The 17890-nt window shown below is 44.2% G+C and overlaps 1 protein-coding gene across 1 annotated transcript in view; it reads right to left on the bottom strand.

Annotated features, from left to right (window-relative positions):
• Window positions 1-17890, bottom strand: part of LOC112231585 (F-box only protein 41-like) — a 134202-nt gene that overhangs the window by 92540 nt on the left and 23772 nt on the right. The window contains exons 2-3 of the mRNA XM_042312104.1: window positions 9545-10479; window positions 8901-9130 (exon numbers count right to left, since the gene is read on the bottom strand). Of these exons, the coding sequence (XP_042168038.1) occupies window positions 8901-9130; window positions 9545-10141 (827 nt within the window). The 5' untranslated portion in view covers window positions 10142-10479. The remainder of the gene's footprint in view (window positions 1-8900; window positions 9131-9544; window positions 10480-17890) is intronic.

Genomic DNA, 17890 nt, shown 5'->3' on the forward strand with positions numbered 1-17890 from the left:
AAAAAGGAGTCTGTTAAAAGGGGCAATCTAGGATTGGAACATCAATTTTTGGACTAGGCGCATAAGGTGAAACAACGCCACTGATCGTACCAGTGCATGTGTTATTGTTTTGCCGATGAAACGGAAGGGAGAAGCATCCAGCATTGTGGTATAGCAAAATGGAAGTACATTCTTTGCTGTTCTATCATGCGTGCACTGATGTACTATAAGATGTAAAGCATTCATTCTACAGTCACATAGCATAGATTCTATTTACACACCGCTTTAAATGTCAACCTTTTTTCCATATCATTAAGGAAATCTCCCGTCAGTTGAGTGTGAGTCTCTCTCATTGGTGTGTGTGTGTGTGTGTGTCTCTCATTGGTGTGTGTGTGTGTGTCTCTCTCATTGGTGTGTGTGTATGCAAGTGCATGTGTGTGAACCCACTGCTCTAAGACACTGGCTCCTCCCTACCCGGACAGTAACGCTTTGCATTCTGGGAATGCTGCCTCGCTTGGCGCAGAACGAACCTGTTTCCACAGCAGCATCACATCGGAGAGACATTGTAAGCCGCCCTCCTCCCTCCCACCCTCCCTCTTAAGGGAATGAGCATGAAATACGTTAGATGAAATACGGTACTGAAATTGCGTCGCATTGAGAGTGGCCTTTTGATGTTCTCACTAGGGGCTTGGTCATTCACTCAGCCCACCCTGGCTGGGTGTGGGGCATAAATCACAGGGACAGTAGCGCTGACCATGTATGTATGCATACAAAATGATCAGTTTCTCTGGTTTTACTATTTATAGTTACGTGTTTGGGTAAAATGGAAATTTTTGTTTTATTCTATAAACTGACAACATTTCTCCCACATTCCAAATAAAAATGGTCATTTAGAGAAAATGACAACTGGTCAAAATAACTAAAAAGATGCAGTGTTGTCAGATCTCTAATAATGCAAAGAAAATAAGTTCATATCCACCAGATTTCACAGTGGGTGCGAGACCTGGAGAGGCCTACAAGCCACAGTGTCTCACAAACACAGTGACATTTGGTGGAGGATCGGTGATGATCTGGGGGTGCTTCAGAAAGGCTGGAGTCGGGCAGATTTGTCTTTGTGAAGGACGCATGAATCAAGCCACGTACAAGGATGTCCTGGAAGAAAACTTGCTTCCTTCTGCTCTGACAATGTTCCCCAACTCTGAGGATTGTTTTTTTTCCAGCAGGACAATGCTCCATGCCACACGGCCAGGTCAATCAAGGTGTGAATGGAGGACCACCAGATCAAGACCCTGTCATGGCCAGACCAATCTCCAGACCTGAACCCTATTCAAAACCTCGAATTTGATCTAGAGGAAGATGGTCAAAGCCGAGCTGCTTGAAGTTTTCCGCCAGGATGGCATAAAGTCACCCAACATCAATGTGAAAGACTGGTGGAGAGAGCATGCCAAGACGCATGAAAGCTGTGATTGATAAATCAGGGTTATTCCACCCAATATTGATTTCAGAAGTCTTCCTAAGATAAAAACATAAGTATTGTGTTGTTTACTTATTCTCTTTGCATTATTCAAGGTCTGACAACACTGCACCTTTTTGTTATTTTGACCAGTTATCATTTTCTGCAAATAAATGCTCTAAATGACAATATTTTTATTTGGTATTTGGGAGAAATATTGCCAGTAGTTTATAGAATGGGTAAATTAACATTTTGTTTTAAACATACCTATAAATAGTACAACCAAAGAAACTGATAATTTTGCAGTGTTTTTATTTTTATTTTCCAGATCAGTCATTTTATTTATTTAACTAGGCAAGTCAGTTAAGAACAAATTCTTATTTACAATGACGGCCTAGGAACAGTGGATTAACTGCCTTGTTCAGGGCCAGAAACCGATTTTTACCTTGTCAGCTTGGAGATTCGATCGAGCAACCGTTTGGCTACTGGCCCAAAGCTCTAACCACTAGGCTACCCACCGCCCCACATGGTCAGTGCTATTTAAGATGAAGATAGTTTTTTTCATGAGAGCGGCCTTATTTCTATTACAGCATAATGGATGGCTGTCATTCATATTCCATTCACCCAGTTCAATGTAACAGCGATAGGTTTAGCCTACTTGAATTGATAATCAAATTTTCCCTAAGTCCATTAGGAGGTTGCTACAACCTAGCCTATGAATGAAAGTTTACAACGTAGGAGCACATAGGTTGAGAGAAAACATTTGACACATTCAATTCCGCCTTGCACACTCTTGCTTGCATCTAGATGATGTAGGGTGTAATCATTAGTCCAACAGTTTCAAGCGAGAGTTTCTATTGCACAAATATAGGTATGAGTTCTAGTGCTGTATTGGATAGTCATAGCCAGCTAGCTAACATAGGGATGCTATGTTTGAGAGGGGTGTTTGAGTAGGCTGAACTAGCTAGCTGCATTTGCTAGTTAAGTAAGTGGGGGGAAATTAAGAAATCTCTCTAGCTTCCCCTTCATTTTGGAAGACATTACTTTGTTCAAAACTGTTCTGTCTTTCTCACTCCTTGCCACATTTTATGCACTACAGTGCTAGCTAGCTGTAGCTTACATTCATTCTCTGATCCTTTGAATGGCGAAAAGTGTATTGTACATGTAATGTCATTTGAAATTCCATTGTTTCAAACCCTCTTCAGTCTGAATAAGCCCCTAGTTGCCCTGCTATCTACAACAACCTGTGGTTTTCCTCATGTCCCTTGACCTTCATTTCAGATCACAGCAGGAAGAGTTTAATGACTCTCCCATCCAATCAACTGCGTAAACGCTCCATGAACAGCCAATCGTCACTGCTCACACTGACATGCCCCGGGCTATTATTGGACAACTTTCATTTCCCCAATCAAAGCACAGCGCTGGCATTACAATGCAAATGACTTGGGCAATCTGCTGCCTTTTACCTGATAAGATCAAAGTGGGTTAGAAAAAGAACATCCCTCTTCCTGACTTCCTGGCACAATGTGTTTGGTTAATGAGTTGCCAAGCCAGTAAACCTGAATAAGTCATCTAATATAAACTCAGCAAAAAAAGAAACGTCCTCTCACTGTCAACTGCGTTTAATTTCAGCAAACTTAACATTTGTAAATATTTGTATGAACATAACAAGATTCAACAATCAAAAATCAAAAGTAACAGTCAGTATCTGGTGTATCTATCATGGACTGCACCAGATTTGCCAGTTCTTGCTGTGAGATGTTACCCCACTCCTCCATGGAGGGATTGAGGGACTGTGCATTCCTGGTGAAACTCGGGCAGTTGTTGTTGCCATCCTTTACCTGTCCCACAGGTGTGATGTTCGGCTGTACCGATCCTGTGCAGGTGTTGTTACACGTGGTCTTTTAAGGGAATCGTTCAAACATTGGCACATTCTAAGATCCGATGATCGCCTCTGTAATGTGTTTTCGGACCTTCCCTTGGTCGTATTCTCGCGGGGCAGAAATCTCAGAGACCAATTGGTACACTCTGATTTACCACCCCCAGATATTCCTGAACGATGTCTATTTGCACCCCTACTGGATGGAAACTACAAATGTAATGGCTGTGCTCAATGCAATGGCACTTACAAATGTAGATCCTTCAAACACCCACAATAAAAGGTGTTATTACGTGCTCCACTAAGGCAGTTATTTATCATATAACTTGTCCTTGTGGTAAGAATTGTGTGGGTAAAACAAAGCACGAAGTAAGTCTCAGAGCATCGTTGCACCATTAGGTGCAAAAACTTGACTTATCCAGTTGCGGCCCACTTTTTTGGAAGAAAACAACGCGATTTTGTCTCTGCGTTATATTGGCATTGAACATGTCACCCTCCCTAGGAGAGGGGGTGACCTTGATCATTTATTGTTAAAGCAAGAGGCTGCTTGGATCTTTAATGCTCCCTTCGGTCTCAACGTAGACTTTAATCTGAAGCCATTCTTGTGATTTTGCCATTGCAAATGTTTGTAGGCTTATGTAGTCAAATTGTATCTATGATCGTACGCTATCCATTTATGTTTTTTGTATGCTATTTTAATATGAGAATTAACCAATGATATCAGGCCATACCTGGCCTGTGTGTCTAAATAGGTGTGCCTTTCTTTCGACCTCTAGGTTACACGTGGTCTGCCACTGCAAGGACGATCAGCTGTCCATCCTGTCTCCCTCTAGCGCCGTCTTAGGCGTCTCACAGTACAGAAATTGCAATTTATTGCCCTGGCCTCATCTCCAGCCCTCATGCCTCCTTGCAGCATGCCTAAGGCATGTTCACGCAGATGAGCAGGGACCCTGGGCATCTTTCTTTTGGTGTTTTTCCAGAGTCAGTAGAAAGGCTTCTTTAGTGTCCTCAGTTTTCATAACTGTGACCTTAATTGCCTACCGTCTGTAAGCTGTTAGTGTCTTAACGACCGTTCCACAGGTGCATGTGCATTAATTGTTTATGGTTCATTGAACAAACATGGGAAACAGTGTTTAAACCCTTTACAATGAAGACCTGTGAAGTTATTTGGATTTTTAACAATTATCTTTGAAAGACAGGGTCCTGAAAAAGGGACGTTTCTTTATATATATAAAATAGCAAGGGGCATCTTGAGAAGAGACAAATTATGCCTAGGTTTTCAATTCCGATCTGTGAGTCTATTAGCGAGCACACACACACGTGATGAAACATTGAAATTACTGGGAAGGCTCAGCTTAACTACATATCACATTACATTTTTATCCTGAGGCAACACTTTAGTTGCGTAACCCTGAAATGATTTATGTTATCGCAAATTAGTCTAAAAGACCCTATTTCGGACTGTAGTGGCTGACTGTTGAAGTAAAGAGGTTGACTTTCTCTGCTTGCCTATTCTATAAATGGTTGAGTTCTGATTGAATACAAGAAAATTATACCTTCCCTTGACAAGGACATCTAATAAAAATAATAACGCTTATATTAGGCCCATATATTTATCATTTTATGTAGAAACGGGCTAAACCAAATTTTCAAGACACTAGACGGTTCAAAAATATCATAAAATGATCATTTAATACGACAACTTGTATATCTCCCATCATGCTGAGAAGACGCAGCGGCCATCGTCAACCACACCGCTGAGTCATCTTTTGCGGCTTACCCTGAACATTCACAGTCTGTGATGCACTTTTTCCATCTCTGCAGCTAGCCTACATTTCAGTGTCAGAAAGACCTTACTGTTGAGTTGCCAGCTTTTCTTCCACACAAGGAGAGCCAATGGGCTGCATCCCAAATGGCACCCTAGTCCCGATGTAGTACACTACTTTTCAACATGGACCATAGGGCCCGTGTTAAAAGTAGTTCAGTGCATAGGGAATAAGGTGCCATTAGGTACACATCCAATGTCTTTGGCATAACGGAGAAAGTCAAAACGACTCAGACAAATGGTAGTTGGGTCTATGACCTTCGTAGAGGGTGCCTTAGCGACAGGATATTCATCACTCTTACAACGACAACATAGTCATTTGGCAGACAAACTTTACCCAAAGCAAGTTAAAGCATCCATCAAAATAAGGAGGCTGAAACAACAAGAGCTAGAAAAAGAGAATGTATCTCACCGAATATGAACCAAGCTAAAAATTAAAAAAAATTGAAAACTTTTGTCAAACTTTTCAAAATGGAGTGATATTACCACTGTGCTGGGATAGTCCCATCTCATAATACCTGAGATGTTGGCCTTGGGCCTCCGCTCTCATATACTGACACTGGCAGGCTGTGTGTGTGTGTGTGTGTGTGTTTGGTTTTACTATCCTTGTGGGGGCCAGAAGTCCTCACCTGTGTGTGTGTTTATATATATGTGTGTGTTTTTACTATTCTTGTGGGGACCAGAAGTCCTCACCTGTGTGTGTGTTTATATATATGTGTGTGTTTTTACTATTCTTGTGGGGACCAGAAGTCCTCACAAGGATAGTAAAATAAGGAAAATTACAAGTGGAGACATTTCACCAGTCCCCACAAGGAAAAAGGCTATTTAGGTTTAGGGAAAATAGGACATTGAATGGGAATCAATTGTTTGTTCCCCACATTGAAACTGTGCGCGCGCTGTGTGCATTGGTATGTCCGGTGCGATGGCAGTAATGTGGCCATGATGACCTCCCAGGCCTTGCTCTGGAGAGTACTTATCCGTCTGTCTGTCTGCAGACAGCCAACCTATTATCTAGCCCTGATTAGCAGACTGACTGCTGAGTTAGAGGGAGGGGGGGGGTAAAGGCAGACAGAAAGAGGAAGGGGTTGCTTTAACATCCTACACTGTGCAATGATGCTCTCTGTGCCTCTTCTATTAATGTTCCAATGCATCATTAATGCTGGCTGAGCTGAACTTACAATGCCAATCATTTTCATTTCAAATCAGGGAGTCACCATTGAGACTGGTGTCTCTTACAACAAAGCCCTGCATATACAATTTCATAAAACACATCGACAATCAAATACAATATAAAACAGATAAAAGCTGAACATATTGAACAGACAAACCTAAATATACACAAAATAGTCAACAAAAACAAACACATTCTTCATGATAAGAATCCTCTGTTCACTGCCCAAGGGAAAGTACCTACTCAAAATGTATTTTGGAGACCATTCCAAACATATGGAGGAAGAAAACGAAAAAGGCTGACTTACCTAACTGTAGAGACCAAAGGAGTCTCCAGAGTTATCAAACCTGTTCACAGTGTTGGTTAACTTGTCATTTCAAATCTTGACAGTGAAGTTAGGTAAGTTGGAAGCTTGCGGGGGCAGGGCTTCGCAAACAAACAAAAAAAGAGCGCAATGACGTGATCTCCTTGACTTCAAAAGAGGTCCGGACAACCTTTTGGTAAAGAACACAGTGATGAGTAATAAAACTATTTCCTGTGATAAAGCAAAGGGCGCTATGAGAAACGTCATCGGGGGGGGTTTAAAAGTAGAGGCAGCTGCACTTTGATAAACAGTTTCAGCCTAATCAAGAACAGGTAGAAAGGATGACTGCACAATCTGCTGACTAGACACACAGTATCTGTTTCTGTAAAAAAATAGCCCACTTTCAGTCTTGGTTTAACATGCTCATTCGTATGTTTTATAAACTGTAAATCATTATAGAACCATCCGATGACTGAAGACGTTTTCCATCTAAGTGAGACGATCTTACTCGCATGAAACAAACCCTAAACTGAACCACCACAATAAAGTGTGTCAGCTATGCTCACGTTCCCCGTTCACCCTGAACGAATTAAGTGTAACGGCTATGCCTTGTTGAAGCTGCCCCAAACACAGTAGGCCAGGTGGTTTGAGCCTTTGTGATACTGGTCCAAATTGTCTCCTATTGGCCAGATGTTGCTGTCCAAGCCGCCCTTCAAATCAAATCAAATATATTTATATAGCCCTTCGTACATCAGCTGATATCTCAAAGTGCTGTACAGAAACCCAGCCTAAAACCCCAAACAGCAAGCAATGCAGGTGTAGAAGCACGGTGGCTAGGAAAAACTCCCAAGAAAGGCCAAAACCTAGGAAGAAACCTAGAGAGGAACCAGGCTATGTGGGGTGGCCAGTCCTCTTCTGGCTGTGCCGGGTGGAGATTATAACAGAACATGGCCAAGATGTTCAAATGTTCATAAATGACCTTCAGCCTGACTGGCCAATGAGCATGCTGAAGCACTGAGTGACATGGAGACAGCGGCCAATAGGCATGCTCCAGGCACAGAGAGTTATGGAGACGGCAGCAAGGCCACATCTGGAGGAACCAGACGTCCACAGAGAATCGCACCATCGAGAGAGAGAGAATCGCACCATCGATCGATAGATAGAGACAGAGACAGAGAGAGAGAGAGAGAGATGTATCATCCATGTCAGGGTCACTGTTCTGTTTACCCTCGGAGTTCAGCCAATGCGTCAGTAACACTGACCCAGCTCTGGACAACTGTGTGAAAAGGGAGAGAAACCAAAGCACCCAGCAGCCGTCATCAGCTGTGAGTTATCCACAAGGGTCCAGGCAAACACACATTCACACACACACAGAGTTACGGACACAAACATCACAAAGTTAAAGTCAAACAATGTGATGCCTCCTGACTGTTTGGCAGGAAAACCAGGGTCCAAACATTCTCGGTACGTGGCACTAACAGCTTCTGTATATTGACTCACTTATCCACAAGGGTCCAAGATAAACACAAACTCACACAGGGATATCACAGCCACTAAGAATATACTGTTAAGCTAAACCTGTACAGAATATTGTCTGACTCACTTGCAACAGTAAAGAGCGACAGTAGTAAATATAGTAGTAAATACATCAAAGGTTTACAGTAGGCCCTATTATCAGACTCACTGCTGTTTGTGGGCGAGCTCATACTGTAGGGGTGTGTCGAGTAGTCGGACAAAACAAGTATTTTATTTACAGATTAGGCCATTTTCCTACGATTCTGATCCGAGAATTTTTCTTTCAAAAATATTTATTGGTTGGCAGCGCGCAACTTTCAATCAAGTGCAAGGTGCTAGATGGCCCTAAGAACTCAACTGGCTAGTTAGCCTGTCTGTAAAGAGAAGGGCGGGCTGTACGTTTACCCTCCTTCGCCGATTGGATAGAGCGAAGCTGTATTTCTCAGTCCACTTGCTTCACTCGCATGTTTCGGTCTGATCATTTAGATCGCTGCTGCATCCTACTACAAAACATCAGAACTCAAATGGCGAGGACGTTGGTTAGTTTGCAAGCTATCAATAGGCATAATATCTAACAAGCAGGCCGAGGGCAGGGAAAAAAAGATGAACCGCCGATGCACATTCTGACTGAGTAACAGCAAACTTTTCTGCCTGACCCACTTGTATTTATACATGTATGGCCAGATTGGCAGAACCCCTATCCTACTGGTAGTAACAGTACAGCTCCACTAAGCCTATACACTAAAGGTCAAAACGCCATATTATGTGACTCACTGTTGTTTGTGGGTAAGCTCCTCCTCCTTGCTGACCAGGTCCTGCTTGAGGTTGGCCAGCATCTCCACCGAAACGTCCACCTGGCGGGAGAGCTCCGACGCCTTGTCCTCCAGGTCCTGTTTCTCCTGGCCCAGCCGCTCGCTCTCATGCTTGGCCCGCTCCAGCTCGCCGCTCTTCCTCTCCAGCTCCGCCTGCAGCCGGCCCACGCGTGCAGCTATCTTCTGCTCCACCTGCAATGGAGGAGGGATTTTGGTTCCAGTCCAGTGGTGGTGATGGGGAGTACTTTTTCATTTGAGTGTCTTGGAACATATGTAAAAATATATATATATAAAAAATATAAATACAATTTTTAATTCTGGAAAAAAGGGGAGAAAATACAAAAATATATTTTTTACTTTTCTCTTCCAAAGAGGGGTAGTGGTGGGAAGAAATTCAATTAAATCAGGTGTTTCCCAAACCTCTTCTTGGAGTATTCTCAGCAGTTCCACATTAGTATTCCAGAACTAGCCTGATTCAATTAATGAGTTTCGTGGGCTTGGTGATTAGGTGTGGTAGTACTGGTATGCATTGAATAAATGGAATGGCTCGGGGCACTCAAGGAGAGGTTTGGGAAACACTGAAATAAATAAGATGATTACCATTACCTCCTCTGAGAGTTTCTCCAGCCTCTCGTCCAGCTCCAGACGCTCAAAGGCTCTCGCCTTCAGCCTGGCCAAGCCCTCCTCATAGGCCGCCTCCACCGCGCTCGCAGCCACATTCGCCGCCACTGCCACGGCCGTGCTTTGGTTGCCGTGGGAACCGCGGGGGTCCCCGGCTGCGCTCATGGCTTTCTTCACAAAGATCTCCCCCAGGGGAAACTCTACATTGGGGATGTAGCGAGCCGCGGCGTTGGAATTTGTGGATGAACCGCCGAGGTCGTCCGGGCAGGGAAGCTCACGGCACGGGAAGCGGCGCTCCTTGAAGTCCCTGAAGGCAGAAGGCCGGAGTTGAAGACCGTCGAAGGGGTCGTTAATGTTGTTGCTGCGGTTAATGCCGGGGACAGAAGGAGCGAGGAGAAGGTCTCCGTCGGCCACCAGGGGGAGTAGGGCTGCTGCGTCGCACACGCTGTTGGACTTGGAGAGCACGTAGAGCGTCTCGTAGGTATGGTTGTACTCCAGATGGGCGCGGAGGGAGGACAGCGACCGGAAGCGCTTGTGCTCCCCGCAACGAGGACAGCGGTAGGGCAGGTCCAGAGAAGCCATTCCGCGAGAGGCCGCCGGGGGGGGGCCTCACGCGGCACAGCGCTCAGCGGCGCCGATACGCCGCGGGCTTACTACTCACCGAGTACTGGGCGGATCCTCTCATGGTACAAAAATGGGGGCGGTGAGATGAGGGTGGCGGTGGGAGTTAGATGAGGGTGAGAAGGAAGAGGGATGTCTGAGGGAGGCGAGAAGACGACCAAAGGCCATTCACGCCATCACACATACTGGAAGTCTGACACACACACACACACACACACACACACACACACAGAATCTTCTTAGGTTGTCGTTTTGTTCCTCTTGTCACCGTTACTTCTGCCTCACCATTACCTTTGACCCTGAAAGAAATAGCGAAAGAGAGTTGACATTATTTTCAGTACTTATATAGACAACACTTTTTTTTGCCTTGGAATGTAATGGTGCACAATGCTATTGCAAAAACTAAAAAACAAGTGAGCGAGCATCTACTGCATCTAGCATGAGAGCTACTTTAAAAAAAAAAATGTAACACAGCAGAGCTACTCTTTTTTTTCGAGCTTCAAATAGGCCCATTCTTCTCCTCTTCAACTCTTCCCCAGCTCCCAGCTCTTACAGTGTTCTTTCTTTATACCTGGTAAAATAATGGTTCATCAAAAATAAAAGAATTCATCTGATTTTTTTTCCCAAATGATATATATATTTTTTTCCCCCAAATGATGTTCAGATGTAAAACAAGGGAAAAATACATTTGATACTTTTACTCAACATTACAATTGTTCATAGCGAAACAACGAAAGTGGATGTTCTGAGTCGATGTCATTGCTTCAATCATTAGATTGTTTCTGCACTGAGGAATTACTATCTTCAGATAAATGTTTTTATCATTTATCTGCAGATGATGTATCGAGCTCAAAAAAAGAATAGTAAAAGTATGCAAATCAGGGAGTCAAATTAACATCTTTCACATATGGGATTTGACGTTCACCAAAAAGAGACGTATAAAAAGAGCAGCTTGTTCGCAAACAACCCATCCCTATTGGCTACATATGCAACACACAGACAAAAAGTGGGCAATATTGCTGGGAATTAAGTGGCAGATAGTGTAAAGTATGGCTTTTTAAGCCAATAGTGTCTAACCAGGTTATGTGATAATGTCAATGTTGCGTTGACTAGATAGTAGGTGGGAGCTTGCAGTGTCTGATACTTGTGCGATTTGTTTCAAGACAGTTTGCAGTAGAACACGTGAAAATTGCATGTACTTTTAGAATTGTTTGGCGAGCTACTGGTAGCTTGCGATCGACCTGTTGGAGACCCCTGATCTACTGAATCATTGTATTAAGTCATTTGAGTTTGGTATAGTTAAGATCTAACTAAAGCAATGGTCACCAACTTGAGTCAAGATCACAGAGTCAAAATGTAAGCTGAAACCTACCGCACATCATTTTTTGTTTTACATGACAAAAACGTAAGCCTACGCAACATTAACCAATTAAAAACAGCTTTGTGCAGTAGGCTACCTTCCAGTACATTATCACTGCATATTGGCTATGCTTGAATTGCCTTGCCATTGCTGTTCTTCTCAGACCATTTTTTTTAAATTGTAGGTATACGACACTGGCAATAGATAATGTGTTGTATTACATGTGAGGCACATCTGAGTGAGCTTAATAATATACACTGCTCAAAAAAATAAAGGGAACACGTAAATAACACATCCTAGATCTGAATGAATGAAATATTCTTATTAAATACTTTTTTCTTTACATAGTTGAATGTGCTGACAACAAAAATCACACAAAAATGATTAATGGAAATCAAATTTATCAACCCATGGAGGTCTGGATTTGGAGTCACACTCAAAATTAAAAGTGGAAAACCACACTACAGGCTGATCCAACTTTGATGTAATGTCCTTAAAACAACTCAAAATGAGGCTCAGTAGTGTGTGTGGCCTCCATGTGCCTGTATGACCTCCCTACAACGCCTGGGCATGCTCCTGATGAGGTGGCGGATGGTCTCATGAGGGATCTCCTCCCAGACCTGGACTAAAGCATCCGCCAACTCCTGGACAGTCTGTGGTGCAACGTGGCGTTGGGAGATGGAGCGAGACATGATGTCAAAGATGTGCTCAATTGGATTCAGGTCTGGGGAACGGGTGGGCCAGTCCATAGCATCAATGCCTTCCTCTTTCAGGAACTGCTGACACACTCCAGCCACATGAGGTCTAGCAATGTCTTGCATTAGGAGGAACCCAGGGCCAACCGCACCAGCATATGGTCTCACAAGGGGTCTGAGGATCTCATCTCGGTACCTAATGGCAGTCAGGCTACCTCTGGCGAGCACATGGAGTGCTGTGCGGCCCCCCAAAGAAATGCCACCCCACACCATGACTGACCCACCGCCAAACCGGTCATGCTGGAGGATGTTGCAGGCAGCAGAACGTTCTCCATGGCGTCTCCAGACTCAGTGTGAACCAGCTTTCATCTGTGAAGAGCACAGGGCGCCAGTGCCGGATTTGCCAATCCTGGTGTTCTCTGGCAAATGCCAAACGTCCTGCACGGTGTTGGGCTGTAATCACAACCCCCACCTGTGGACGTCGGGCCCTCATACCACCCTCATGGAGTCTGTTTCTGACCGTTTTAGCAGACACATGCACATTTGTGGCCTGCTGGAGGTAATTTTGCAGGGCTCTGGCAGTGCTCCTCCTGCTCCTCCTTGCACAAAGGCGGAGGTAGCGGTCCTGCTGCTGGGTTGTTGCCCTCCTACGGCCTCCTCCACGTCTCCTGATGTACTGTCTCCTGGTAGCACCTCCATGCTCTGGACACTACGCTGACAGACACAGCAAACCTTCTTGCCACAGCTCGCATTGATGTGCCATCCTGGATGAGCTGCACTACCTGAGCAACTTGTGTAGGTTGTAGACTCCGTCTCATGCTACCACTAGAGTGAAAGCACCGCCAGCATTCAAAAGTGACCAAAACATCAGCCAGGAAGCATAGGAACTGAGAAGTGGTCTGTGGTCACCACCTGCAGAACCACTCCTTTATTGGGGGTGTCTTGCTAATTGCCTATAATTTCCACCTGTTGTCTATTCCATTTGCACAACAGCATGTGAAATGTATTGTCAATCAGTGCTGCTTCCTAAGTGGACAGTTTGATTTCACAGAAGTGTGATTGGCGAGTTACATTGCGTTGTTTAAGTGTTCCCTTTATTTTTTGAGCAGTGTATATATTTTGTTTACTGATGGCATGGTCTGATGGTCAGTCTGAGGGGAGGGAGGGGAGCAGTGATGAGGCTGCCTCTCACTCCCTCCGCTGAGAAAAGGGGACAGTTTTCCAGCTGATGGCGAAACGCAAGTCGCACTGCATTATTTCTGCCTCATGCACCAATTCATGTTGTTACTCCTATGACCAGAAAAAGTGAAATACTCCTCGATATATAAAAAGACAAGCCTTTAATAATAATAATAATAATAATAATAATAATAATAATAATAATACGAGTTTATCAGAACCCTGCTCATTCATTGCAGCTGGTTGTAGCGTGAGTGGAATTAGGGAGAACGTGCATTATGGTTTATAAAAGTTGACAGTGCTGAATAACAACTTAAACATGTACTTACTCAAACAGCAGCTCTTTGCTGTATTCGTTGAGTCGCTCGTCATGGTTTTAAACGGGTTTTTAAACTCGCAGTACCAATTTTACTTTGCGTTCAAGGCTTCTTTTACACTCTATGGCTCCGGGAAACTGTGCAGATTGGAAGATCTGAACTATCCGATTGGCCAGCTGTAGGCCTATAGGTGCACTTGATTTGCTCTCTGGGCCTGCCTGTTAAGCGGAGTTCTACCTTCAGAGACATCAAATGGATCCAAATGGGGACACTGAATCAAGTGCAGCTACGCAAGCAAAGCCAATTTAAAAAAAACAGGAAGGCAAGGCTTTATCGTTGTTGTTTCTTTACACAAATGTTTGGTGATCGACTAGGAATGCCTTGGAGATTGACCAGTCCGTGATCGACCGGTTGGTGACCACTGAGCTAAAGCATAGCGCTAATTGAAATACAGCCACAGAAAGCACTGATGCATTCACAGGTTTCCTAAAATAACAAATCTGCATCTCAGCCCACAAAAGGTGCTTGTTTGAGTCTGATGTTTGGAGGCAATGTGCTGCTGAGTCAACGCTGGAAACAAGAACAGACAGCACAGCATTGTGTCCCAAATGGCACCATATATGGGTCCTGCTAAAAAGTAGTGCACTATATAGAGAATGATGCCATTTGGGACGAGACGTTTTAGAGGGGACAACTGACAGGCTGAGCTCATTTTTAGAAACATCTGACATTTCAGTGAAACAAGGTCGAGAGACTGCCGAGGATGGAAATTGCTGCTGAATGAAAGATGAATCATTTCCTTGCCCTACCCTTCCCCTTCAGTGCATTGGCTTATCAGTTTATTTATTACCTTTTGGTTAGCACTAAAATATAGAACGAGAGACATCTTTCGATCCTATCCTCCCCCAATTATAGATCAGAACGAGATATGATTTTGTTAAAGCTATTTCACTAGACGAGCATTATCGAATGCAGCTCCATTTAACTAATAGCCTACCAGGCTAATTCGATTATTCCTACACACATCAACGGATAAGGGTTTTATAACAGCTAAGTGACCCCCAGAAACACAGACCAGATGGACACTGCCCGCTATAACAGACGCAAGTAGTGGAGAGAAAAAATAATCAGCGGGAACTCCTGCCAGATTCTCTTTGTGTATGGAACGGAGAGTCTCTCTGCCCCCCTTCCCCTAGGCGCATTCCCTCGCTCTATCACTCCCTCACCGTCGCTCTCGCTCCCTCTCTCTCCGATGCATTCTGAATGGATAGACTTCGGGGGCGGAGAGGTAAACATTGGGACCATTAGTCTGTTTATTTCGGTTTACCGCCGTCCTCGCTCGCTACATCTTCAGGGCGACCACGCTAAGTAGCCAACAATGAAGTCTAGAGGGTCGACCCGGGATGCGTGTCTGGTTTACCCCTGCCGCCACGGTCAAAGCCTCACAATTCTGCTCACTTTGTAGTCTCCTCACTCGACCCTGATTTTTTTTCTTCTCTGCCCTTCCATTGCAGGCCTTTGATTCCTGAACTGTGCCTGTCAAAGTCATCCCAAATCTAGGGCGGCCCGTGTTGACAACGACAATATGATTTGGCCAAAACAGAGCTGGGACCTGGCTTATTCCAGACAACGAGAGTCGATGAAAACAGCACCCAAAATGACAAAAGAACTTCAGACCAAGCACGTCAAATCTGATCCCTTTTTAATTAATTAATTTAGCTATGAATATCTCAGACAGTCAGCGTGACAACAGCAGGCTACAACAGTAGGGTCCATGTTAATGGCATTTAACAGTCCAGTGAGCCCACCCAGCCATCTGCCAATTAGAGTTCGGACGCAGAGTGCGAGCAGTTGGCCCGCTGTGGTGAACGTCACAACCGCAGGCAATTAACCTGAAAGTGATGCCCCTCGCTTAATTTAATCGAATTAATTCTGCATGGCATTTCATTGGTTTTTCAGGAACTATTGTGGCGTCCCCTGTACCGTCTGATCTAATGAGTGAAGCACGTTTAGCTTCAGCGCAGATTGTCTGCTGGGCTAAAAAAAGTCCAGCATGTGAGACGTTGAGGTCAGATACTGTATTAAGTAGTGGGTACCTGTACTGAATAACAAGGAGAGACTGGTGGGTTGGAGTTTCAGCTAAATCAGATCTGACAGTATTGATTGTGGAATTGACTGGTGGCCCCAATTTAAATACATGGTAAAAAAAAATCTCATCCTCAGCCACATTACACAAAGTCTTATGAGGATCTGTTAATAGGCGAGAGCAGCATTAGTGTGCTGCTGCCATAGAGACAAGCTCTCCACACACAGCCCCCTGAAGCACTGCTAGAACTTCAACTCACATATTGCAGCGCTGACAAAATCTTCATGACGTGGGACTCTGAAAATAATGTGGGCAGCACAGCCGACCTCTAACCTCACCCTAGCAAAATAGCTCATCGTGATGGCATGTCTATTTACCCTTGAACAAATCGCTTTCGTTATGATTAGCTTGTGCCGCGTTAGTGGCGCTGCCATAGATTGGCATGACGAGCCGGGACAAAGAAATCCCATCAGCGTGCCTCCCTATTCAATAGAAATGTCTTCCAGACACTGATCGTGTGCGTTAAAGGTCTGAGACCCAGCGCATTAGGCAGAGTGGGCTTTTAGGCATTCAGTGGAGGGGGATTAGGCATGAGGCTCTACAATGCTCATTAACATACCAAGCGGGTATGATAGTAGGCATAATAGCCTGGGCACAGACACATCCTTACTCAGATCAGTAGTGTTCTCATACACCGCGATCCCTAGACCAGTGCCTGGGTTCAAAAAGTGTTTGTTGTCTTTCAAATACTTTTGGAGTGTTCACCTGAGCTTGCCTGGAGTGTCAGATGGGCAGGGTTTGCATTTTTGGGACTACTCTATTAGTTACATTTCTGCCAGGTAAGCTCAATTAATACGTTTTTGAAAGAAGAAAAGTTACAATTTGGACGTCTGGATCTGAGGTGATGTGTTGTGCTCCCTATAGACTAAGTAACAATGGAGAAACAAATGCACTATATGGCTGCAACCCAATTCTCCACAAATGTGCACTTTCTTGTGTGGATTTAACAATGTGGTGGAAACTCCCACCTTCCAATGCACACCATTTCATGCTTTTAAATGAAAGGGAATTCCCAAGGGCACACACTTCTGGAAAAAGAGTGAGAAAAATCATCTAGAATGGAAAGAGTACTGCCAGTGTAGAACGCTCATTAAACCAGGAAGGCCATGGTCAGAGACGATAAAAGACACACCCAGAGAGATTTAATTGGCCAATTGGGTGGGAAGGAAGTGAAGCAGCTTGTCAGTCACGTGTCACTTCCTTTGACAGGAATGCAAACGTTGGCATCCCACTGGCCTGCTCTCACAGTAAGAACTCACTTGGATGTACAGTACTGCTTTAGCATAGATAGACACGTGCACCCCGGTACGGTTTACCCGCACACTTTCGCTTGACACAAAATAGCCCCTTCTAAAGCATTCTCCTCAATATCTGACTGTGTACACATCCAGTTCCAAACAGAACAGGAGACAGAGATGAAGCAATCTGATGTGCCAATGACACCACAGGGAGATCCTGTCCGATGCAGCGTTTACCTCAGTCAAACATAAATACACTCAAGCTGTAGCCCACTCACTGCCTGCAATATCCCCCATCCGCCTGCAGTACATGCAATAGTCATATAAAGACCCGGGTTCAAAGAGTATTTGCTATTGGTCATATACCTTCGCTTCAACAGGTGTCTCCAGTTTTGTTGACATATTGCCGTTGGTGATGTATCCCCTTTCCAAACATACCCGAGTTTGCCAATGGAACAATCACAGAAGTGCAAACCCCACTGCACTTGGCACTTCAGGCAGGTTAAAAAGGGTATATGAAAGAAAACAAATACTATTTGAACCCAGGTCTGGATGAACGGAAAACCACTGTCAGGGCCTGGGCGTAATTGAATAACCATGTACCTGACAGTCATGGATGAAGAGACTGTCATGAAAATAAAATGCCCATCAAAAATAGGCCTAAATTCTTTTTTGGATTAACTTTATTTTCATGTAGATAAACTTGACCTAATAACAGGAGTGTTCACTTGTGATTATAAGTATGGTTGCACATTTTGGGGAATATTCAGAGATG

The sequence above is a fragment of the Oncorhynchus tshawytscha genome, linkage group LG34, assembly GCF_018296145.1.
Source record: "Oncorhynchus tshawytscha isolate Ot180627B linkage group LG34, Otsh_v2.0, whole genome shotgun sequence".
In the NCBI taxonomy this organism is placed as follows: domain Eukaryota; kingdom Metazoa; phylum Chordata; class Actinopteri; order Salmoniformes; family Salmonidae; genus Oncorhynchus; species Oncorhynchus tshawytscha.